At 44.5% G+C, this 24,609-nt stretch overlaps 1 protein-coding gene across 5 annotated transcripts in view; it reads left to right on the top strand.

The window, feature by feature from the left end:
* EPN2 (epsin 2) overlaps positions 1–24,609 on the top strand; it is an 84,762-nt gene that overhangs the window by 48,310 nt on the left and 11,843 nt on the right. For 4 of the 5 annotated variants that reach the window (XM_037492647.2, XM_054689339.1, XM_037492645.2 and 1 more), the window contains 6 exons: positions 5,589–5,701; positions 7,623–7,715; positions 8,722–8,896; positions 21,490–21,657; positions 22,220–22,306; positions 24,335–24,550. In XM_037492647.2, the coding sequence (XP_037348544.1) occupies positions 5,589–5,701; positions 7,623–7,715; positions 8,722–8,896; positions 21,490–21,657; positions 22,220–22,306; positions 24,335–24,550 (852 nt within the window). The other variant, XM_037492648.2, reaches the window with a different exon arrangement.

The raw sequence follows: 24,609 nt of genomic DNA, 5'->3' as shown, positions 1-24,609 counted from the left end.
TTTCCTCCTGATCCTAAAATACCAAGAGACAGGGCCAGGAGCGCAGCCTTGGGCTCGGGTTTGTATGCTACCTAGTGTGGTGTTCAGCTCAGTCCTTGCCCTGTACTGCTGTGAACTGGAAATCAGGTCAAATGTTTGGATGGGAATCAAGTCAGAGGTTTTTTCCGGACCATCCTGGGTGGTGGTGTGACGTCACGTGATTGGGCAGGGGTTGGCCACAGTTCCCAGGGGCAATGGTTTGTTCCTCTGTTTTAATGTCACATTTCCTTTCTTGATCTGACTCTGGTGGTCCTTTGGTGGGCTTCTCATTTTGTACCATTTTGATTTTTCCATCTCTTTATATATATTTTTCTCTTTTACTGTTAACTGAGGTAATCTGAGTTTATATTCTCCTAATTTGCCTTGTTTGACTAAAAAACCATCTTCCCTGCTTCTCTTTTTGAGGTGGTAAAATGAGCGCCCTCAAGGGGCTCTCATGGGGGACGGGTTTAGAAGCCTTAGCTCAGGCCAGGGCTGCTGGGTGGGAGTGTCCTCAGTGACCAGGGGGTCATTGCTGACTCAGGAAATGACCTGTGGAGTCGCAGGAAGATGTTGCCATGTTGAGGCAAATCCAGCAGGCACTTCACTGCAGTTCAGTAATGAGGAAGGAACTTAGCTGGACTGGGGAACTGGTTACCGGAGGCAGGAGGCAGGCCCTGTGTCCATGTTGGTTCCTCAGCTCTGTCCCCTGAATGCTTATGGAAAGAGGAGGGTGGGTGTTAGCAGGCAGATTGAGGAGAATCTGGAACTCCCAAACTTGCATGCTTTAAAGGGATTCTGTTTTTCATCACATAAAGACAAAGTATACTCTTATTGTGAAAGATCTGTAATAAAAATGATTGTGCATAGAGAAGGAAGAAGAGAAAGGATATAGTTTCCTGGTGCAACACCCATCCCCTTGTGGGTAAATGCTGAGCCAAACAGGGTTGTCCCACAGCAGGGCCACTGAGGCCAAAAGCTTGCTACAAGTCTAAGTTACCTTCTAGCGGGGAACCAGGGAAAGGGGCATAAGGAGCCAAGCAAGCCTGGGGCACAAGGAGCAAAATCAAAGTACAAACAAGAAAACAGCTGCTGTTGTCATCCTCCCCGGGTGTCTCTAACCCACGTCTCTTTCACATCTCCCAAGTCCCTACTCGAAGTCCAAAGTCGAGAAGCAAGCAGGCCCTTCTTCTCCACCTGTCTGTCCAAATGTCTTCCCTCTCTGTGTCTCTTCCTGTGTGCCAAGCTTCCCCTTGCAGCTCAGCTCTCCCCCTCAGGTGAAGCAAGGAACGGAGAACCTCCCTTTTTTTTTTTTTTTTTTTAACTAAAGATACTTTTAACAGGCACAGCCTACTGAAACTAGTCCTCTTGCCATGAAGGCCTGGGGCCACCACAGTTTCTGCTGTGTGAAGTGAAGGGTAGAGTGTTTAACAGAGCTCACGTGCTTATGGGATGGAGCAAAGGGTGGAGACCTGAAAAGGCACAGGTCTCCATTCTACAGATGTGAAAGCAGAAGCCCAGAGAGGCCAAGCCATTTGCATGTGGTCTCCTTGCTAGTGAGTGGTGGGGGCAGGTTTTCACATTGGGACTGCTCTCAGTTGATGGGCCAGGATGCAAGTGGTGGCAGCAGTGCTGGGAACCAGATGTACCTCGTATGCCCAGCATCAGCCAGGGACACTGCAGAATGAGGCCCTGACCCTGCATGAGGCCATTCATAGGAGAGCTTAACCAGAAATCATGTTGGTCCCCTCACAAAGCCATTTGCCAGTAAAGCCATGTCCCAGTCTCTGTTCCCTTTACTCAGCGTGTGTGATCGCAGATGCAGCTGAAGTACTTTCTAGGAAAATTGCAAAACATGGCCAGTGAAAAGAAGCAATTTCCTGTTTTTCTGTTACCTTGACGGCTTTGCTTTCTTTAAAAATTACCCAGAATTGGCCAGCTGACACATCTTTGTTGGAAAATCTTTCAGCCTTTCTTTTAGGAGAACATTTGGGATATGGGGACCTTCTCGTTGCCTAGGGCACAGGTGCCCAGGCTTGGCCAGGGAAGTCCCCAGAGCAAATGGGAGTAGATTAATGTGAGACCCTGTCTTCCTGAGTCTGGTCTTCCTCCCAGTCAGTACTTTGAGGGAAATGTTGGGCTTTTATAGGCTCCCTGTTTAACCTCACCCCTCAGGTTTTCTCAGCCAATGCAACAGACCCAAAAGGATAAAAATGAGGCCTACCTGTGTTTATTATTTTTGGTCATGAAAGTGAAGATTTTGACCTCTTCTCCATAAGGTCCACATGCAAAAGGATATCTTAGTAGTTGAAGAAGGGGGACAGTGCAGATGCTGCTGCTTCAGTGATTGATTAGCTTAAGCTGGAATTCCTGTTTTCTCTATTGGGTGGCTGGTAAGAAAGCAGCAAACTGACCTGCAAGTGGAAAACTTCTTGGGCTCTTGCTCCATGGATTACTGAAATTTGTGTGCTGTCAGCTACTCAGAGCAGAACAGGGCTAGGCTCAGGTGATTAGAAGGGTCCATTCAGGCCTGTCTCACAAGCACATCTCTGTTCACTGTCATGTGCATGGGCACAAGAGGCCCTTTGTGGGGCAGAGATGCTGTCACTAAGGCCAGAACGTCTCTGCTGGAACCCTCCCTCACAGCTGAGACTGCTGTGTGCAGCTCAGCTGATATTCAGGGCCGGTAAAATTCTGACATCTGCAGAACTGAAAGGCGTACATCCGTTTATAAAAACCACAGCATTTAGGGGAATACCCTTTGTCTTGAATTTCCACATTGATGTGGTAAGTTATTTCCGTACGTACTGACTGTACATTATTCTAATAGTATCAGTTATGGTAGACATAAGCTTGTACATTTGCATTCGAAGTCAGTCTGTCCCTGAGGACAAGGGAGGCCTCATTTCTCCAGAAGATCCCTGTTCAGAGCTGTCCCATTCATCCTGGCCAGGCTGAATCAGTTCTTGTGGCAGTACAGCCAAGCAGCAGCTTTCCCTGCCAAGATGGGGCTCATTTTTCAGAGCATTTTTTGGGGCTTGGGTGGGATGTGAGATCTCTCTTACTCACTCATGATTTCCATTTGCTAGTAAATGAATGCTGCCACATGTGCTGTATTTGTTAACAGAGAGTTTTGTGAAGTGACCCTGAGATTCTTTATCAGGAAAGAGGAGTTAGTGATCTGGATGGGAGCGCCTCATTCAGTTGAGGAGTGTTCCCTAGGACTGTCCTTAGAATCATCCCCAAGCATGGTCTCGCTTTGTTTCCACCAGTCTGGATAGTAACATCATTGCTTCTTGGGCACAAGAAAGCCCATGCCCAAGCACCATGATGGGCACAGGTGAAGTGTAGGAAGAAACCCAACAAAAATATACTTTTGTTTTGGTATAGTTAAGAAATCAAATTATTAAGATGGATTTGAAGGCATTTCATTATCAGCTAGCTTTATTTCTAGAGAAATATTTTGGAAAACATAATTGTGACAGTACACTAAAATGAAGTTTGACTTTGTTTAGTAAAATATATGTGTTTTTTTATAACTGCAGCATAGTTTGTTCTTTGACCGTTCATTTACGGTACCATATTGTAGGTTAGAGGCAGTTTTTTTTTTGAGTGGTTATTTTTTTGGCTGACAATAAATCATAGCTTTGCTTGATGCTGTAGAATTGTTCCAAATGAACGTACTGCCTCATGTTTGGTGCGGTGTTTTTAAATTGTGTGACAAAGCAATGTCTTTACCATCACCAGCCCAGCGCCACCACAGCCTTCTGTCCAGAGTAGCTCCTTGCTGCCTCGCCTGGTTCTTCTGTGAATTACCTCCGCGACCGTTGTCTCTAACCTCCTTGCCCTGTTCTAGTCACTGTAGCTAGAACTTAGCCATCTAGAATCCGTATCTGTCAGAAATCATGCCTCACCTTTTGACTTCCTACCAAAGACCCTAAGAATCAAGTTTAAGTTGGAGATTTGGGAAGAAGCAGCATTTGGGTGAGTGAGTCCTGATGGTTAGTTTTGCTAGAATGAACCTAATGAAAGAAAAAGTAAACTAATACACAATTTTAGCATTTTCAAGCAGTTTACCCCAAACATTTCTGCAGTAAAATTTTCTGGTTTTTAAGTAAAGCTGTACATTGACTTGGAAAATGCACATATACCATCTTTTTTGTTTTTTTGTTTTTGTTTTTTTTTTGCTCCAAATAGTCAAACACTTGTAAGGAGCTCCTGGAATGATAGTTTTTATTGAAAGGATGCAATGAGGCTTCCTAACAGAAGTAACAACCCTCCAAGAAAGGAGTGTTTACACATTCAGCCTGTCAACCAGGCTGCGCCTCTGGTAAAAGAAAGGGTTTACATGGATATCAGAAATTGGATTCTTCATCAGTCTGCCTGTCCATCTATCTTGTCTATCCAACTGGTATTTACTAGCAGCTCTGCCAAGTTTTGGGAGTGGTTATAAAGGTAAGAAGACAGGCCCAAGCACCATACATTCTGGCATAACCTACCAAACAGCAGAATGGGGGTGAGGGCTTGAGGAGAGGAGGGAGAGTGCTGACCCAACCCAGCCTAAAGGGGAAGTGAACTCAGAGAACTGGGGAGTTATTAGGGTGGGCTGAGGAAACCAGCATTCACAAAGACACAGAGGAAGTACAGAACATGGAACCTTCAAAGGCATTGCTTCCTAACCTCTTTCAGATGGTGGGCCTTGATCTGAAAGCTTCAGAGAAGCTATGAACCTTGTTACTGCGGGGGGCAGAGGTGGGCACACACTTAGGCACATGTTCCCAGAGCTTGATGTCTGGTTTCTGGGGATACGTGGACTCCCTGATGCACAAAACAACCAGATATCCATGTAAACCTTTTCTTTTACCAGAGGCGCAGCCTGGTTGACAGGCTGAATGTGTAAACACTCCTTTCTTATAGGGTTGTCACTTCTGTTAGGAAGTCTCATTGCATCCTTTCGATAAAAACTGTCATTCCAGGAGCTCCTTACAAGTGTTTGACTATTTAGAGCAAAAAAAAAAAGATGGTATATGTGCATTTTCCAAGTCAATGTATAGCTTTACTTAAAAACCAGAAAATTTTACTGCAGAAATGTTTGGGATTAACTGCAGAAATGTTTGGGGTTCACTTTCCATGATGCTATGAGATACGGAGTGAAATTTTTAAATGTTGGGGGAGTTCTTGGTCTACAGATGTTCTGGCTTTTGATTGAGTGATGGCTTTTCATCCTGCCTTTCAATAACTGGTCTGTCTTTAAAAACATTAGTTCCTCTCTTTGAGGCAGTGCAACTTTGCAGTGACTAAAGGTCCTGGTCCTCATGAAATCTGACCACTGGGGTTACACCTGGAGGTATCCTTTATTTTGGTGATGTGTGGCTTATTTAATCGTAAAACCACATTTGATGTTGCTTGATTTTAATCTTGAAATATTTATAGACCTTTCCTATACAGCTCCCACTTGTTGGGCTGTTGCTAAGCCTTATGGGGTGAGATGGGATGGGATATGATTTGACCAGGTAACTACTGAGCATGAACCTGTCCTTTACATATGGTAACTTTGCCTTTTCCCACAGCCACTTCCCCAAGGGTGTCTTCTGAGCTGGAGCAGGCCCGGCCCCAGACTAGTGGTGAAGAGGAGCTGCAGCTGCAGCTGGCACTGGCCATGAGCAGAGAAGTGGCTGAGCAGGTCAGTGTTCAGGCACAACTGCCACTGCAGTGACCATTATTTGTGGAGGTGGGGCTGGTGGGATGGATCACAGGGAGAACAATGACACATACAGGCCCTGTCCTGGGTGTTTCAGATGTGCTTTCCAAAATGTGACTTCATGTTGTCTCAAGCATGTTGTCTCAAGCCCTGTCAGGGAGGTGTCCTGTGCAAAGTTATATCCAGGTGTGTTTTTCAGAGAAGTCATAACTGAGGGGTGAATCAGTCAAAAGTGTTTCCAGAAACACTTCTGCACACATGACCTTGCGCTGTGGGCTCTCTTTGCTGAATGATTTCAGTGTCCACAGCCTCCTTGACACAGGGTGTGCAGGCACATAAATGGGTCTAGACTTCTGGGAAGGCAGTGCTATGAGGTGGATCAAGGGCACCCAAACACTGAGGGTAAAACAAAGGGAAAAAGGGCTAGAAGGAAATGCTCTAGGGAATAAGAGCACTTATATTTAGTAAAGGCCAAAGATCTATGCAAGCTGAAGAGAAATGATAGTGGAGTGCTTATATTTAGATCAAAGAGATGTGGGAGTTTTAGTTTTTTGTTTTCTTTTCAGTTCCCATTTCTTGTTAATAAGCATGCATTCTCCAAGCAAAATGGAGAAGGGGGGAAAGGAGTGATTGCCATAACCTTTCAAAGTTGCCAACCATTTGGTTGCAGTTTTCAGGTCTGTCTCCACTGGTCTTTGGTTAAAAAAGGTAGGTGAAGTCATGTGTAGCGTAATCCTCCCTCTCACTTAGAAATAGTGTAGAAAGACAAAGATTAGGGATAGTTAAACGGAAGTACTGATTTGTTTGACCCAGCATGCATGTATCACTGTAACTGGAAATATCCTAAAGCTTACCAGTAATGGACCGCTTCAGTTATGGCCCTTGATCTGCAGTAGGAAATGCATGGCCATTAAGCCTGTCCCTGTGGATACTTCATGCTGTCACTGATAGCCTAGAAAGAAGTTGCAAAAATGCAGGGACAGACTGATGGTTGGAGCCCATTTTGGCTAATAAATCATCTCTGTCAGGGGCCTCCCTGGTGGCGCAGGGGTTAAAGTCTCAGCACTGTCAAGCTATTGCCAGCCACCCTTACATGAGTTTAATCCCCAGCCAGGGAGATAACTCACATGGCACGGCAGACCTCTCCTGTCTCGCCTGCTACTCGCCTCAGCAATGTAGTTCAGTAGATTTGCCTGTTCTGCTCTCCACTCTGTCTCTGGTGAATCCTCTCACCCCCTGTACTACTGGCCCACACCCTAGTTCTTATATACATAAATAAATAAAAATCTTAAAAAAAAAGTCATCTCTGTGATTTATTACTGATAATAAATAAAACATATAATGTATATATTTATAGTTAACCATTATATTATGTAAAATCTAGGATGACGCAGTCTTTTACATATGATGACTTTGCCTTGAATAAATATAAGTTAAATATAATGAATCATTTATATTAGAAATCATGGAAGTAACTATCCAGGCATTTTTCAGAAGCATACACAGTGGGAGCTGGAATAAGAGATCTTCATCCCTTTTCTAATTCCTTTCTGGGTGTTGAATTTTTGTGTTTTATGAGGAGACATACTGCTTCTGTAGTTAAAAACAATTATAAAGCCATTTTCATTAAAAACAGTTTCAGAACATTCCCTTTTTCCAATTTGGTGGTACCTGTGCCTCCTGTGTGAGACCCCCAAAACCAGGGAGGCCATATGAGCTAGGGGTTGGGAGGCATCACATTAGAGACCAGAAGAGTAACTGTTTTACAAGTTGTTTTCAGACCCTTCTTTGAAATAATACCTAGTACAATTTTGCATTTCCTGCTTCTGGTGCCTGTTGCTTTGTTCTATGCAGTGATGTTATTACAATTAACATTAGCTTCAAGGTTCATTGTCCTCTACAGGAAGAACGTCTCAGGCGGGGTGATGACCTCAGATTGCAGATGGCTCTAGAAGAAAGCCGAAGAGACACAGTTAAGGTCCCAAAAAAGAAAGAGGTGAGTGCGTCCCTGGGAAGGTAACACTTGAGACTGTCCTATAGTTGCTACTGAAACACCCTACACCTAACCCACAGCATGAGTGTGACTTGTGCTATTTTCTCTCTTAACAAATAATCCTTGGCCTGTGATGAGCAAGAGTGAAGTGAGGATGTAACTGAAAACACATCAGACTCTGCTGATAGTAGCCTCTCTGAGACCATGTGGGAGCACATGGGCATTGGTGAGGGGCACAGTTGCCTGGTTCACCATCCCAGCACTGGGCAGTGCTTCAGTGCCTTCCCTGTAAAAGGAGCATGATAACAGAGCCTTTCTCATGGGGCTATGAGACCGTTAAATAAGTGTCAGGTGCTCTGGAACAATTCCTGGGGTAAGCCAGAAACAATTCCAGGGTAAGCCTTCACTAGTGCTGCTTCATCACTGTCACCATCATTAGTCTATGCCAGGTGCCCTGCTTGGGACCCAAAGGGGACAGGGACATGGCTCTGCTGCTTATATGCTCATTGTCCCCTCAGGAAGCAGAACCCCTCATACCACAGGTCAGGGGCTCTAACAGCCTCCCGTGTTACATTGCTGCTGGGTCCCTGATGGCAGCCATATATATAGCTGCAGCAGCAGGAGTGGCGGGGGGACAGCCCCAGGAGAGAGGGCCCTGTATGATGGCTGGCAGCTGGGGGTGGTAGGTAAAGTAGGCAAGGTGAGTAGGAAGGGGCAGCCAGGTGTTAACTGCAAAGTCCTGAGGACAATTTGAAGGTAGATGGATCATTTGCCGGTACACAGTATGTGGGTTAGTGTGACTGGAACCTGGGCTGTGCTGGGAAGAGGTGATGGGGATTGGGCAGGATTGGGTAGATGATGGGGCAACTCAATTTCCAAGTTCATCTTGGCCCCTCCTGGAGGGTCTCTACTCTAGTAAGACAGAGTAAGGTAATATTTATGACTAATGTATGGATATTTGCTTAAACTGTAGCAAGTAAAACCTGTCCCCTTCTCTTTGTCTCAAAAGCACTTATCCCACCCACAGCAGACCACCCTGTTGGATTTAATGGATGCCCTCCCCAATTCAGGCCCTGCTGCCCAGAAAGCAGAGCCCTGGGGCTCGTCAGCCTCAGCTAACCAGACCAATCCTTGGGGCGGGCCGGCTGCCCCAACCAGTGCTTCGGACTCCTGGCCATCATTTGGTAAAGACCTCTCTTGTTTGTCTTTTATATTTGCCTGCTGACTGGGTGAGGGGCAATAGGACAGAACTTCTTGCCCTCTCACCTGGCAGAGGTGGGAGTAAGTCCAATGGCATAGCTCTGTCTTTCATTCAGTTTAAAATGGGTCTGCTTTGATAGATGGAAAACTGCCTTCCACTCTGTTTCCCACATATATAAAAAAATGACTTGTCCCTTCTCTGGGACACATGTCGACTCATTGTCACATTACACCTAGTACCCCAGATTAAGAAACTATAATACATAGCACGGAACATTTAAATCAAGTTTTATAATTAGCTGGAAATGATCATATGCTGAACAGCGCTGCTAATGAGAAGGGGGCTACTTTTGCTATAATTCTTGTTATTTAAGGCAATAACAAATCAGCTTAATAGATAAATGACTATTTTATTTATTTTTTAATTAAAAAATTTTTTTATTATAAATTTTATTTTTATATTCCCCATACAATTGCAACCCCCTTATTTTGACCCCAATCCCTCCCCTCCCCGCCCCCCACCCCCATAGAGTGTCTCTGGTTCATAGTTGTTTGTTGATTTTGATTTTTGCTTTCTTATAGTTATTCTTTTTCCTGGTCCCTTATTTAAGTTTTCTAGATTCCTCCTATGAGTGAGACCATCCGGTATTTTTCTTTTTCTTTCTGGCTTATTTCACTAAGCATGATCCCTTCCAGCGCCATCCATTTTGCTGCAAATTGCATGTGTTGATCTTTTTTGAATGCTGAGTAATATTCCATGGTATATATGTACCACATCTTCTTGATCCAGTCATCTATTTTTGGGCACTTGGGTTGTTTCCAAAGCTTAGCTATTGTAAACAGTGCTTCTATAAACATAGGGGAGCAGGTGCTCTTTGGAATTGATGTTTCTGTCTTTTGGGTAAATACCTAGGAGTGGAATTGCTGGATCATATGGAAGCTCTAAGTTTAGTAGGTCAAGAAATCTCCACACAGCTCTCCATAGTGGTTGGACCAGTTTGCACTCCCACCAACAGTGCAGGAGAGTTCCTTTTTCTCCACACCCTCGCCAACATTTGTTGTTGCTAGTTTTTTTTAATATGTGCCACTAAATGACTATTTTAAAGTTCTGTTTAATGTAAAATGTGAGAGAATTTGTGATGGGAGATTAGTATGCGTCAAATGGCACAATTGGTTTCATTCAGTTGGAAATCTTGGGCATGTGGGTTTCCTAGTTGCTGGACACAGGCCTTGGTCTGCAGACTTGTGATAGCTTCCTAGCTAGCCTGACACTCTGAGAGGCCCTCTCTGGGTGCTCTGGACCCTGCTGCATGGCTGATCTGTGTGCTTTCTATAAGGAACTTTGAATTGTATATTTTGTGATATCCTCTTAGACTCTTTTTCCCCAAACTGAAAGTAGGTTTTGTGTTCAGCTAGATTCCTGGACGTTTGCTGAAGCAAATGTTAGGCTCTGTCCTGCCATGCAGAGACCTAGACATGGACAGGTATTGGTCCTGCCCTTAGGGTCTTGGGCAGGTGTGGGCAAGACAGGAACACCGAGTAATAGTACTGTTTTTTCTAGGCTTCTATAGAGGTTCTTTGACAGCATCCTGGGACAAAGCTTGGTTCAGGAATCCTGTAGGTGGGAGACAGACATCTTGGAGGAATCTATAAGGAAGAACATGAGATGACTAGGCCACAAAAAGGCAAGGGAGTTTCCAGCAGAAGCTTCAGTGGCATAGCAGGTATAGGTACAGGAACCTACATCAGGGAGCAGAGTCAATGAGAGAAGAGTGTGGGGGGAGTCCTGGTCACTCAGGGCCTAGCAGCCTTGCCTAGTGCTTGGACATGCCCAGAGGGCAGTATCGGCCCCAGAAGTCCTTGGGCAATGCTTTTGCCTTCGTATGTGGAGACTCATGATCCCTTTGGCAAGAATCCTGTGGGCTTTTGGGCAAACCCCAAACCAGATGGTTCACAGCTTTCAACCACCGAAGGCCAGCACTAGGGCTGCCAGGGAAGCTGGTTCACATGGTCCCTGGCATGTGTGTCATTGGGCATTTCTTGTGCCCCGGGGAGCCTGTGGTGTAATGTCTTGATGACCATGTGTGGGGACAGCCAAGACAGGTCTGCTGGAAATGCCCACGTGGGGCTCTTCCAGAAAGTGCCTTTGACTTTATACTTGATTCTGAAAAGCTGTTCTTTTATGAAGTGATGGCTACTTGTTACAGATAGGATGTTCTTTGGGAAAGATTGTCAGTCCCTTTTAGAATGATATAATGGTTCATTAATGAGAGAGTTTCTCAGTACCTGGAAAAGGATGTGGTCTCACTGGGTGCAGGTGAGTTTAGTAAATTTGAATTATGCAGTCAGTGGATTATTCTAGGGAGGCACTTGGAGTCTGGGGGTGGTGGAGAGAGAAAAACTTTTTTTTAAAGCTCTGTGACTTATTTACCAGGGGTGAACATAGTCAGGAGAGATAAAATATACATATTTCAAGTGGACTGGTTTGCCCGCCCTTCCTTTGGCTCTGTCCTGGACCTGCTCTGTCCTGGAGCCAGATGTCTTGGGTGAGCTAGGAGGGACCCAGCCTCACAGGAACTGGGAATCTCCTGGCAGGTGGGGCAGGACCATCTCAGGCAGTTGGGGTTCTCACGTACCTGCAGGGAGCATCACCCAGGACTGTCCAGAGGTGGGGGCACTGCTGGCAAGAGGCAGCTGAGCAGTGCATGAGAGTGCCACACACAAAGATCTGCTCTTCAGTTGTTTTTTTTTAATCAAGATAAAAATCACCATCTTCACCATTTTAAAGTTGACATTTTGATGGTTCTTATCCACTCACAATGCTGTGCAACCATTACTAATAATTTCAGGGTGTTTCCATCACCCCAGAAAGCAGCCCTTTGTGCAGTTACTCCCTTACTCCCTGCTGCTTTTCTCTCCTCGCTCTACAATCTCTTCTGGACATTCCACACAAATGGAATCGGGTGGTCTTAATGTCTGGTTTCTTTCACTCAGCATCTTGTTTTCAGTTCATCCATGTGATAGCATCTTTCCATACGTCCTTTATGTGACTAATATTTCACTTTATGGCTATATCACATTTTGTTTAACCATTAAACAGTTGATAAACACTTGGAGTGGTTTCTGCTTTTTGGCTATTTTGAATCCAGTTTAAACTTGAATTTTAAAAATCTTAATTTTTATATGTTGATTTTGTATCCTGCTACTTTACTAAACTGGTTATTGTTTAAATTAGTTTTTCTGTAGAGTTTTTAGGGTTCTCTATGTATATTATCCATATCATCTGTAAAGAATGATAGTTTTACTACTTCTTTCCCTATTTGGATTCCTTGTATGTCTTTCTCTTGCCATGTTGCTTTGGCTAGGGCTTCTGTATTATATTGAAAAGCAGTAGAGAGAGTGGACACCCATGCTATTAATTTTTAAATTAAGAACATGGTTGAGGTTAATCAAATTATTTCTGCCAGTGGCCACATGTGGTTCGAGGACTGTCAGTTTGCTTTCTCTTGCTATTTGCCCAACCCAGGCCTTTCTCCTAGGTTCTGATGCATTTAACATTTTCACCAGTGAATCAGGGAGAAAACAGGCCACAAGTCCCAGAGAAGTTTGTTCCTCTGGAAACACACAAGAAGTTAGGGCAGGCTCAGTGCTTAATGTACCTTGTCCTGGAATTACCAAAGCATCCTATACTGTTAAAAATCCCTTCTGTGGCTGTATAGGTCTTGGAAAAGTCACCTGAAATTCTGGCATGAAGAGATAACCAGTGTTAAAATGTTAGCTTATCTGCTGCTTCCTGTTTTATTTTTACCCCCTGAGCATTTTATGTTTTTACAGAGACCAGGTCTTACTGTATATACAAGTTCATAAATGTATGTAGAGGTTTACACTTGCACTATATAATGTGTATTTCTAGGTATCATTAAAAACCCTAAACAACTTGACTACAATGAAGGTACAAGGTTCTGTCACCTCCCCTTGACCTGCTTGTACACACGGAGGTGATACTCTGCTTTCACCCGCTCTGCAGGAGAGGCATGACACCAGCTCCTGAATTCACTGGCACATGATAACAGTCCCTTTGCTTACATTTTCCAGGCACAGCTCCAGAGTAAGACATGGTATCCAATTTACCAGTTAGCCTCTAATAAATTCCTCTGGTGCATGTTTTCAGGGCCACCCCTGAATCCAAAAAAAGTTCATAAATTATAGAGATTGGGGTGTCACTTCCCAAGCACTGTCAGTTGCACCCTCTAGATGAAAGAAATGCTTTGGCAAGCCACTTCTGTAGTGAGCCCTGCCATTACCAGTTCTTTCCAAGCAGTACTGGGGGCATCTTGGCCAAGTGGCCTTGGGAGAAAAGGCTGAGGACTGAGGGGAGGGAAATTGGATCCTGCCAGGTCAGCGGGGCACTTCCTTCTCTGTTCCAGACACACAAAGCAGCCACCTGGTATGAGGAGGGCACACAGCCTGGTGATTCAGAAGGCCTTGGCCCACTCGGCACTCTCTCTGCCCACCCTCCTGCTGCCTGGCCCAGGATAGAGGCCATCTTCCGCCCAATAGCAGCAGGTGGTGCTGCTGGCTTATTGGTGACACCTCCCTCCCCCACCCCAACAGCTCAGTTCTGTGACCCTGAGATTGACTGCCTCCCTGTGCCATGAATATTCATACATGAGGCTTGGTGAGGCTTGAGTGGACCCACTCTGAATGGACCCACAGAGGAGGAGGCGGAAGCTGCTTGATCTTTCTGCCCTTGGTTCCATCCTCCTTTCCTCTCATTCATTTGAGCTTTCAACAAGCATTTATTTATCGGGCATGTGGCATGACCTGGACCCTGTGGAGGACATGGAGGGTAGTACACAGAGGAGCCTTGCAGCGAATCCACTGTCCATTCATGGAGAAGGGGGACGGGTGCTGGGCTCTGCAGCTACACTGTCAGCAGGCAGTCACTGGGGGCTGCTGTGCCTGGCTCTCGCCACTTTCCCACGGGTTAGATTTTGGGGGCCATCAACACCTGTTGATGGTGGGAAGGTGGAGGAAATATTATCCCCAAGTTAGGTTTGAAAAATGTGAGGTGTCTTAAGAGTAGGGCCTCCTATAATTCCTTCACACAGTAGAGCAGAAAGTCACAGCCTTCTGAATGCACATAGATCCCAACCACCATTCACAGACTGGAATCACTGTAGAACTCACAGAGGCTAAGCAGCATTTCCATGGCCATCTGGCTGATTTTGGGGTGGCGGGGGGAGGACAGGGTTTGAACTGTGTGCATCTTTCATTCCACACTAAACCTGAAGCTGTGACCAACTTTGTCCATGTGCATGGCAGTCAGGGAGCAGGGGCTTCTTTCTGGGCCAGAGCTTGATTTTAACATCGTGCATCACCCCAGCGATAAGAATAATGAATTAAGAAGGTGGGATATAGTCACACAACGGGAATACCATTTAACCATAAGGAAATATGAAGCATTACCATTTACAGCAAGATGGAAACAGTTACATGTAGTAAGGAAGGCATGTCAGAAGAACAAAGACAAATGTTATACATTGGCATAGTAGATGATTCCACAAAGCAAAATACTTATAAAAGCTAGCAAACATTAATAAATGAAGTAACATTTCTGAGGTTAAGGGGAAAGAGAAAGGGCACAAGGGTTAAGGGGGGGATTTTTTTTTTTAATTTTATTTTTATATTCCCCATACAGTTGCAACCAAGGGGAGGGGGGGGTTAAAAAAGCATATTTCATTACGTTGCTGAATTTTCAAGTTCTTGGCCATGCTTTTGTTTTTGTTGTTTCAGCAGATTCTAAAAGGGAAGCAGGGCCCTGAGAAATAATTGCAGGTGTCAGAAGAGGCTTTCCAATAATTTTAGGGTGAAGCTGCTGGGCATGGGAAAGGAGGGGGCCAGTGGTGGAGGGACTCCAAATGGAAGCCTGGCCTATGAGTCTGGGCTGAAGGCAGCTGAGTGTGATGCATGCTCATGGAGAAGGCCTTACATTCCATGCGGTGTGTATAGCTTCATGTGTCATAGCATTCACAGTAGAAAGAACTTTTAGAAATGTTACGCTACTTTTGTTTTCACTCTTAGTGATAGATCATTTTTGGGGGAAACTGGTGTGTTTAGACCTGCATTGACAGCGAGATAGGTCCAACTAGAGAAGCAAATCCTGCTTTTGCACAGTGAGTTTGTGGTGGTTGCCCAGGGGCTTGCCCATGTTGGTTCAGCCAGTGCCTGAGGCCTGGGGCTGAGGGGTCACTAAAGAGAGTTTCAAGTCCAATAATCTCTGCTTGGCAGGGTAGCCTGGTTTCCCTAGTGGCTAATCCTTATTTTATATTGCATTTTGTTGTCTGCCTGGCAAACTCCTACCTTGAAAACATTGACTCAGGTTCTGCGCTTGGGAAGACTTGTGCCTCTGTGCTTATCCTCAGGACTGCCTCACCTTATTTCATGGTCACCAGCTCCCTGTGTCCTGTACATGTACAGTTGCTTATGTCAGTGTTTCTATCTTAGGGCCTGGTGAATGCTGAGCAAATGTTCCTCTGGTGGAATGAGGTAACTCCAAGGTGGTCCTTGAAGTTTACCTATGGGAGGCAGGACTTGGCACTTCCATCCATGAGTCTGTTTCTTCAGACTTGTGCATTTGAACTGGGCCATTATGTCCGGGGAGGGCTTGACCATGGCCTGAGCACTTCAGGAACTTAGTGGCTCTTTTATGTCTGGATTGCCCATCCCAATCATTTAGGGAGCTTTTAAAATCCAAATGCCCAAGCCCTCCCCAGAATCATCATGTATGGGAATGGGGGAAGAGACAGTGCATTTTAGTATTCTACTAAAATCCCCCAAGAGATTCCCAAGGACAGCCGCAGTTGAGAACCTCTGCTCTGGAGTTTCCTGAGCTGCATGGTAAGTGAAATCCTGCTAAGGTAATTGAAAACTGTATAAATAGACATACGCAGCAACTCTCCTTTGTATATGTTTCTAGCTCCTGAATTTAGACATCAACCCAGAACTTCTGGAAGAAGTAGTCATGGAACTCCAAGGGAGAGAGTTAGAGTAGATTAACTGCAGGGTCCCTTCTAGCCTAGAGGTTCTGTGGTTCCCATAATCCTTCATTGCTTCCTTCAGTCCCTAATTGGTGGTCATCTGTCTTCTGTGTCATGGTGGGGACTAAGCTTGCAGAGTAAAGTCTGCCCTTGCCTGTCTCCATTTCACAAGTGGTTATCACAGTTGCCATGGCAAGACTGAGAAGTAGCAGAAGTAGCACACTCCTGTTCCCCTTTGCCATGTCCCTCCCCGCTCATCAGCTAACCTTGCCAAAACTGAAAAAGGCAATGAGGGCAGTAGTTGGTGTAGGCTTGATAGTTATGCTCTAAAGCCACTCAGCATTTCAGATGAAGTCAGTGTGATAGAACAACTAGCACAGGGTTTTTTTTTTTGTTTGTTTGTTTTTTTGTTTTTTTTTTTGGAAGCCAGTGCCCCTCCTGTCCACATGTCCATCCTACACACTGACACTAGGACTAGAAGGTCATGGGTAGGAATTGGAACCCAGGGAAGTAAGTCCTGTCTGAGGCTCAGGGGAACCTCTTCTCTGAGGTGTGGTCATTGCCCCTTCTGCTGTCCTCTGTCAGAGCTCTGCCAGGTGGTCACAGGTCATGCCGGGTACAGGGGAGGAATGAGCCCTTACTCTGAACTTACAGATAAAGGGCGACTCTCAGATGAGTAGTTAGGGTGCTATATGATAGTGCTTTAAAGGATGCTGTGTGAAGGGCATCAGGGGAGTCAGGGAAGGCAAGATGAGAAGGAAAAAGGTGGCAGAACTCAGAAACCCAAAGGGGGCAGGCAATTGAGGTGCCCTTTTGTGTTTGGGGAGCAGCGAGGTCAGTGTGACGGGGGAAGCGTGGAGGCAGAACCAGGACATCTAATACGTATCTGTTTGGAATTCCAGGAGAATTCATATTTGAAAAGATAATGACTGGGTGTTTTCAAGAATTGTTGCAAGGTGCTACTTCTCAGATCCAAGAAGCCCAGTAAATCCTAAGCAGCATAAATAAATCCCCACCTAGACACATCATCAGGAGACTGCAGAACACCAAAGAAAGAGGACATCTTAAATAAAGGCACAGGGAACAGAGGATGTATTACAAAGGAATGCAGTCTCACTGACAGCTGACTTCTTCACAGTGACTGAGCCAGAGGACAGCAGAATAATGTCTTCAGTGCATGAAAGAACACCAATCCAGAGCGCCATGCCTAGTGAAGCGCCATTCTTCTTCGAAGAATGATGGTGAAATAAAGATGTTTTAAGTTTTGCAACAAGAAGAAGAAACTGTTACCCATCCAGAGTTCTGTATTCAGTGAAGGTATTCTTCAAGAATGAAGTGAATAATGGCATTCTCAGCTAATAGAAAATTAAGAGAATTTATTGCTAACATGTCTGCCCCACAAGAAACTCTGAGGGAAGTTCCTCAGGCTGTTAAGAAGACAACCAGATGCAAACACTTGATCTTCAGAAAAGAACCAAGAACATCAGAAATGGGAAATAATGTGTCAGTATATTTTTAAAGCAATGAGAATATAGAAAATTTGAGTAGGACAACTTACAAGCACATGAATTCATCATTCCTAGGTATTGGAGAATATACATTGTTTTCAGTCACATGCAGGACTCTTAGAAAAAATTGATCATGTGCTTGGCAAAAAAACAAAACTGGCCTAAACATACTGCAGAAAACTGGGATCACATAGAATACATTTTCTGACCATAATATATTCAAGCTAAAAGCTAATAAGAAAAAGATAATTAACTGAAGTCCATACTCTTGACATTTTAAAGACATTTCTAGATTCTTGAGTCAAAAAGAAAGTGAAAATCAGAAACATTTAGAAACAAATAATGTAAATAATTCCTATCGGAATTTGTGGGACAATTGAAGCAATAGTAAGAGGAAAATTTATAGCTTTATATATTTACATTTGTGAAAAAGAAAGGTGTAGAATTAATGAGGTAACATGAGCAGTTAGAGGTTAGATTAGCATTACAGTTAACCCTTGAATGGCACTGGGGTTAGAGGTGCTGATTGCAGCAAGGTCAAAAAATATGAGTAAAACTCAAGAGTCCACCCTTGTGTATGTGGGTTCGGCATCAACATATTCAGTCAGCTGGTATCTGCAGTTGGTTGAATTGGAGAATGCAGAACCCATGACTAGAAAACAGTTCACATGTAAGTGGACCCGTGCATTTCAAACCCATGTTATTGAAGGAATGTAACAAAAAGGGTCAGAAAACAGAAATTTGTGAATTAGAGCACAAATGAAATAATATCCACAAGATATTCCCTGATTCATTGAAAAGAGTAAAAGATTGGTAAGTTAAAAAAAAAAAACTTTTTAGTTAATTTAACTGAAGAGGAAAGGTACCGACAGTATTAGGAATGAAACAATATAACTACAAATACTGTCCAAATTTAATTCTTTTGGAAAAATATGAAAACTTCAATGTAATGGACAAATTTAAAAAGAAAACTTATGAAAACTGAATGAAGAACAATTAAGCCCTCTGAATAGAGGTAGTCCTATAGTTACTAGGCAAATTGAGTCAATACTTTAAAATCTCCTCACTTCCCAAATTTACTCAGGGTTTTCCCTGGCAAATTCTAACACTACTTAAGAAGCAATTTCACTTTTATACCAAACTCTTCCAAGGATAGGAAAATAGAAGTATTCGTGCTCATTTGTGAGGTTAACATAACCTTAACACCAAAATCATTCAAGATATGCAGTGAGAGAATAGACAGGTCAGGCTAGTCCCATTTAGGAACATAGATGCAAAAACCCTAAGCAAAGAAACACTTGTGAAACCAAAACGAGAAAAATATAAATGTGATATAATACATCATGAGAAACTTTGTTTGCAAAGGCCAGGTCATTGGAAAATGTATCCATATAGCTTATTAATAGAGTAAAAGAGGGAAATCATGATCATCTTCATAGAGGTCGAAACAGGTTGGTGAGATTCATCAGTCATTTATTGCCAAGCAATATATTGCCAAATATTGTCTTAGCAAATTTGGAATGGAGAACTTCCATAATCTGATAAAGGTCTTCGCAAAGGAGAAAAGCCTATAATGGTAAATGCTAACATTTAATGGTCAGATGTTGAAAATTGATCCTGCAAGACAAGGATGCTGACTGCTCTCCAGCTTTATACTGGGCCTGGTGTTCCCAGCCAGTGCAGTAAGATAGGAAATGTACATGAATTGGAAAGAATTAAGCAGCCGTCATTTGCAAGTAAGATGATCACAGAAATAAAAAAATTTCTACAAGTTTTTTTTAGAATTATTAGAACTATAAGCATAAATAATTAGGATGAATTTCAGCTAAGAGTTTAGCCAGAATCCTGGATATAAAAATCAGTGTACAAAATTAATTTTTGAGCTTAACAATAAATAGATAATAAAATTTTAAATGTGCCTGTTCTTGGAATAAGTTTATGGAGGAAAAGAAAAAAAATAAAATTTCACTGAAAGATATTAAAGAAGACAAGCAAATGGGGGATTGCCTATGATTTTGATTCGGAAGACTCACAGTGATAACAGTTTCTTCACATTGATCTGAGATTCAGTGCAATTTTGGTGAAATCCCAAGTTTTTTTTTTTCTCAACTTGACAAGATCATTTTAAAATAGATACGGAAGAACAAGGATCCAAGAAGAATAAGCCAAGAATAATCTTATTCTTGAAGAATAAGAACAGGATTGGAATTTTCTGTTCAGGATATCAAGATTTTCATCATCTTATCGGTGAGGAGAAGCAGAACATGCAGGGATAGGGAAAGACATACTAGTCAGTGGACCAGACTAGAGAACCCAGTGATAAATCCATGAAGAGCTGACTGTGACAGAGGAGGAATGCTGCACAGGTCAGTGGGGAGAGGTGCTGGGTGAGTTGTCATAGAAGCAGATGGGAATTTGAACCCTTATTTTTGTACTACATACAAAAATCGGTCACTGATGGACGAAATATATAATTGTGAAAGGCAGATCTTTCAGAAGTTACTGTACAAGAACAACTTTGACACCCCCTTATAGGGAAGGATTTCCTAATTGTCAGGAAAAGCACAAGTATGAAGGAAAATACGACTAGATTGAATTTCATTAAAGTTAAGAATTCTATTCATCAAAAAATACCTTAAGACGACGGAAAAGAAACACTGAAAATTGGGAGAAGTTACTTGTGCAAGTAAAGAGTTTAGTAAATCAGTGTTCAGAATGTAGAACTCTCTTAGATCAGGACAAGAGATAAACAATGACACTAGAGAAGGGAGGAAAGACTGGAGCCAGGGACTTGAGAGGAGTCTTGAAGGATTATATGGGACACAGAGATGTGCAGGGCCATTAAGGAAAAGAAAATGTAAGCCAAAACAGGAAAAGTAACAGTTCACACCCACCAGATTGGGGACCATGAAAAAGTGAGCTAACAATAAACTTATGTTAAGTCACAGGTCCCAGAGTGGCAGGACCTGTACCTACGGCCAGTGGGCACATCACTTGGCAGGACTGCATGAGGTCACTCTGCATGCCTGGGTGAAGGGGACGGGACTAATCACTGCGGTTCTCTTGTGCAAGAACAAGCAGGGAAGCAAAAACCAAACCAAACCAGTGCCTTCAACAGACTAATCAAGCGTAAGCCTCTCCCCCCGCTCCAAGAAAGGGAACACATTTCGATTACAATTCAACACAGATGAATCGCCCAAATAAAACATGGAGTAAACAAAAGCCTGACACACAAGAATGTTCACAGTCTGCTCCGTTTTTATAAAGTTAAGAAAATAGACACAGGTAACCACTACCTTGTTCATATGTATCTCTGTGAAAACGAGAAGGAAAATAAAGAGGAGACTAACAAAAAGTTCATGGAAACTAGGGTGGAGGGCTGCCAATGTTGGGGGGCACTTTCTGGTCCCACACAGGCAGCAGTGACTGCTACATATTGGTTGTGGTAATCCACTAGAAGAAAGAAGATGCACAAATACACATGTATCTATCTCCATGTTACTGACATGAAGGGTTGACACCTTACAATGAGTTCACTTCTATTTATTGTATCCCTAAAGGAAAAAAGCCAGTTGTGACCCAGTTTAGTGCTCAGCACATAGGTGTTGGTCTTATTATCCTCTTTATGCTGCGCTCATCCTCTTTGATACCCTTCTAAGGCAGAAACTGCTAAAAACTGGTGGGAAGAGACCTGTGCTGCGGCCTGAGGCTGAATGTCCCAGGCCAGGGGAGGAAACCGGATTCTGGGAGAGGGGGGCTTGAATTTAGCTCAGGGAGCCCATTGTAAGACCTCCCATGGCTAGGAGCTTGTTCCTTCCCAGAGGGCTGTCCTGGCCCAGTGCACTCTTCAAGGTGAGGTTCCCTGGGCTTTGGCTCTTCCAGTTTTGCTGGCATAGGACAGCACCTTTTGTTTGGCTGGCTCTCCAGACCCTAGTATGGCTTACATGGCTTACAGTGATCTTTTTCTTCTTAGCTCAATGGCCCAGGACTTATGTGGACATCTCTGAGCCCTACCCTGCCTTCCTACAGGTGCCAAGTCAGCAGCCTCTGTGGACCCATGGGGTATTCCCACCGGAGCCAGCTCTGTCTGTCAGAGCTCAGACCCGTGGGCAGCCCCGCAGCAATCTGCTCCCAGTGCTGGGAAAACAGCTGACGCCTGGGCTGCAGCCTCAGCCACAAAGCCTGTATCCACCTCTGGTGAGACCTCAGTGCCCCAACTTAAGAGCCTCTTTGCCCAGCCTCTGCCCTCTTCCTGGCTTCTTGGTATGGAGCCACTTTCTATACTCTTCCCCCCCCCCCCCCCCAACAACCTTTGTCCCTGATGCTACGTATCCAGTGTGAAAGGTGAGTTCTGGGTCTCTGCATCTCCCTCTAGAGGAAGCTTCCTGAAGATGCTCTGGGCTGGCTACCCTACTCCTTCCAGTAGCTTCCTGTAGGCCCTATCCAGGCTTCCTGATCCAGCTCAGAAATGTCTCCACCACCGTTAGCCTTCCTTCAGTTGGGGTGGGAGCAGTGGTAGGCAAGTGCCCCATTCTGTGCACAAGGAGGTCAGGGTTCCTGGTCAGGCCCTTTTGAGGTTCCCAACCCACCAATTAACCCTGAGCCCAGGTATCACCCCATGGTGTGGGTGGAGATCTGTCTTCCCTGCCCCTGCCCACAGGAGAAGCCCCCACTGAAACCCACCCCCAGGCTGTAGACTGGGAAGTGGGAATGGGAAGCCAAGACACACCCACAGTCACTGCCTTTTCTGTTCTTGCAGGGGCCTTTGATCTCTTCAGTAATTTGAATGGTACAATTAAAGATGACTTTTCTGAATTTGACAACCTCCGAACTTCAAAGAAAACAGGTATGGAAAGGTGCAGTGGCTTCTATAACATTCTGTGCATTTGACCAGTCCAGTTATTTGAAATAATAATCACCTTTCAAGACCTATCTTCTTGCATTTACGTTTTGATCTTGGGAGCTATAAGGGTTTAATTGGGGGAACGTACACATCAACAGTGAAGTCATATAGTTTGAGTTTTTCTTTCACCCTCTCCTTGTCTTGGGCCCTCTGTTTCCTGTCTCTATCACCTCTGTCCCAGCTTCAACCCCACATGGGGCTCCATGGGTTCCCTGGCCCAGCATGTCTCCCCCCAAGTCTGAGCTGTCATTTCCATTCACCTTCCTTCTCTCAACTTGCCACTCTCTAGAGGTGTCACCTATCCTGGACAGTCCCATCTCTGGGCATGGACAAGTTATAGCTGCCCCTTTTCATCCTAAGGTTGCAGGCCCCACCTGCCCCGTTTTAGCACCTCTGTCCATGATCCACAGTCAGGTCTCCAGGCCCAGCTCTCCCCATCTCCATGTCCCTGGGTGGGGAGGGGGTCAGGGTGGGTTGCAGAGACTGTGCCTGGAGGGGCAGAGAAGGTCTAGGATGCCTTCTTCACACACCCCTAAGTGGAGCTGGGGACAGTGGGGCAGCCTCTGTCCCAGGGCCACACCTCCCAGCCATGTAGAGCAACTTTTCTCCTTTCTCTTTCCTCTCAGCTTCTTCCCTGTGCTCTCCCCACTTCCCTCCCATCTCCTCCCTCCCACGTCCTCTACCTTTCCCCTCAGCTGCAGCTACAGGCCTAGCTGGTCCTGGTCTAAGGTATGAGCAGCTTGACACCTCTGACAACCCTTTTTGTCCCCTCAGCTCAGGGAACCAGTCAGCTTAGAATGTGCTGCTTCTTGGGGTCTTTCTTTTGCTGCATTAAAAAAGCCAAGATTCCGGTGTCTTCTCCACAGGCCAAAGCACAACCTAACTGTCCTTGCCCGACCCTCCATGCCTCTAACGAGAAGGCAAGCATTGTCTGTGGACTAGCAGAATATTTACCCCCAATTCTAGAAGTATTCCCATTGTAAAAAATTTGAGAAAGTTTATGGAAGAAAAATGAAAGTCACCTATGATCCAGCCACCTACCCTTAGCCACTGTTACCTTCCAGTTTTCTCTGAGCTCTTAAATACAGTCTTCTTGTTGGTGTTGAGCTCATACTGTCAGAGTTGAATCTTGCTCCCTTCCCTGACTTTCATGGAATTACAGATGGAAAACATTTTCTCATAACATTAAAAATTCTTTAGAAAATATTCACAGCTATAGACTATCTCTTTATGGCTCAATAATTTAATTAATAATTTATAAGAGGACATTTTAGGTTGATTTCAAGTTCTGCTAAAGTAAATAATGCTGTGGTGAACGTCTTTGTGCTTAAATCTTTGTTCACATTTTGCATTATTTCCTGAGACTGGAGTCCTAGAAATGGGATTACTATGTGGAGAGTATGACCATTTTTAAGAACCTCTGTACCCACTGCCATGTTGCATCTTGGCAAAGCAACCATATTTCCCTCCAGTGTATCTTAGCACACCTTCTATTGGCTGAATTAAAAAAAAATAATAATTTGCTTTCTTCTTACTCTCAAGAAATTCATGTTCATTGCAGAAAATTAAAATATAAAAAAGGTCACTATCTAGCCACCAACCCAAACATCCTAATACTTTTGGAGGCTGGTGTTATTCATACTGATTTGTCCCCCACTTTTGTCACTTAATATTGCTACACCATTCTGCTTCCTTATCGAATCTCTTCTGTCCCTACATTCTGGGGGTTGGTTATGTGGACAGTAGATTGTATAACCTGCCCTGTAGCCGACTATCTCCAGTTTGGGGATGTTGGAAACTACACTGCAATGAACATCCCATCCTCTGTACAGCCTGGGGTTCCCTGGGAATCTTGCATCCGGGGATGTTGGTGTTCTGCTCTGGATGCTCCGGGGTTGGCAGTGTTGCATGCACCAGTCTGGGACCCCACCCTACACTCTCACCAGGCCTGTGTGTATCCTTGTCTTATAGCTGAAAAGGTGGCCTCTCCACCACCCCAAAACAATGGAACTACAAGCCCTGACCCTTTTGAGTCTCAGCCCCTGACCGTCACCTCAAGCAAGTCCAACAGCGCCCGGAAAACACCCGAGTCCTTCCTGGGCCCCAATGCGGCTCTGGTGAACCTGGACTCACTGGTGACCAGGCCAGCCCCGCCGGCCCAGTCCCTCAACCCTTTCCTGGCTCCAGGTATGCTTGCTTCCTCTGGCTGTCTGCTGTTTCTGTGAATGTGAGTGGATTGCAGGTCT

Source organism: Talpa occidentalis, unplaced genomic scaffold, assembly GCF_014898055.3.
Source record: "Talpa occidentalis isolate TD23 unplaced genomic scaffold, MPIMG_talOcc4v2.1 talOcc4.7, whole genome shotgun sequence".
Lineage (NCBI taxonomy): Eukaryota > Metazoa > Chordata > Mammalia > Eulipotyphla > Talpidae > Talpa > Talpa occidentalis.
Note: the sequence above shows the minus strand (reverse complement) of the source record. Positions and strands in the feature narration are given on the sequence as shown.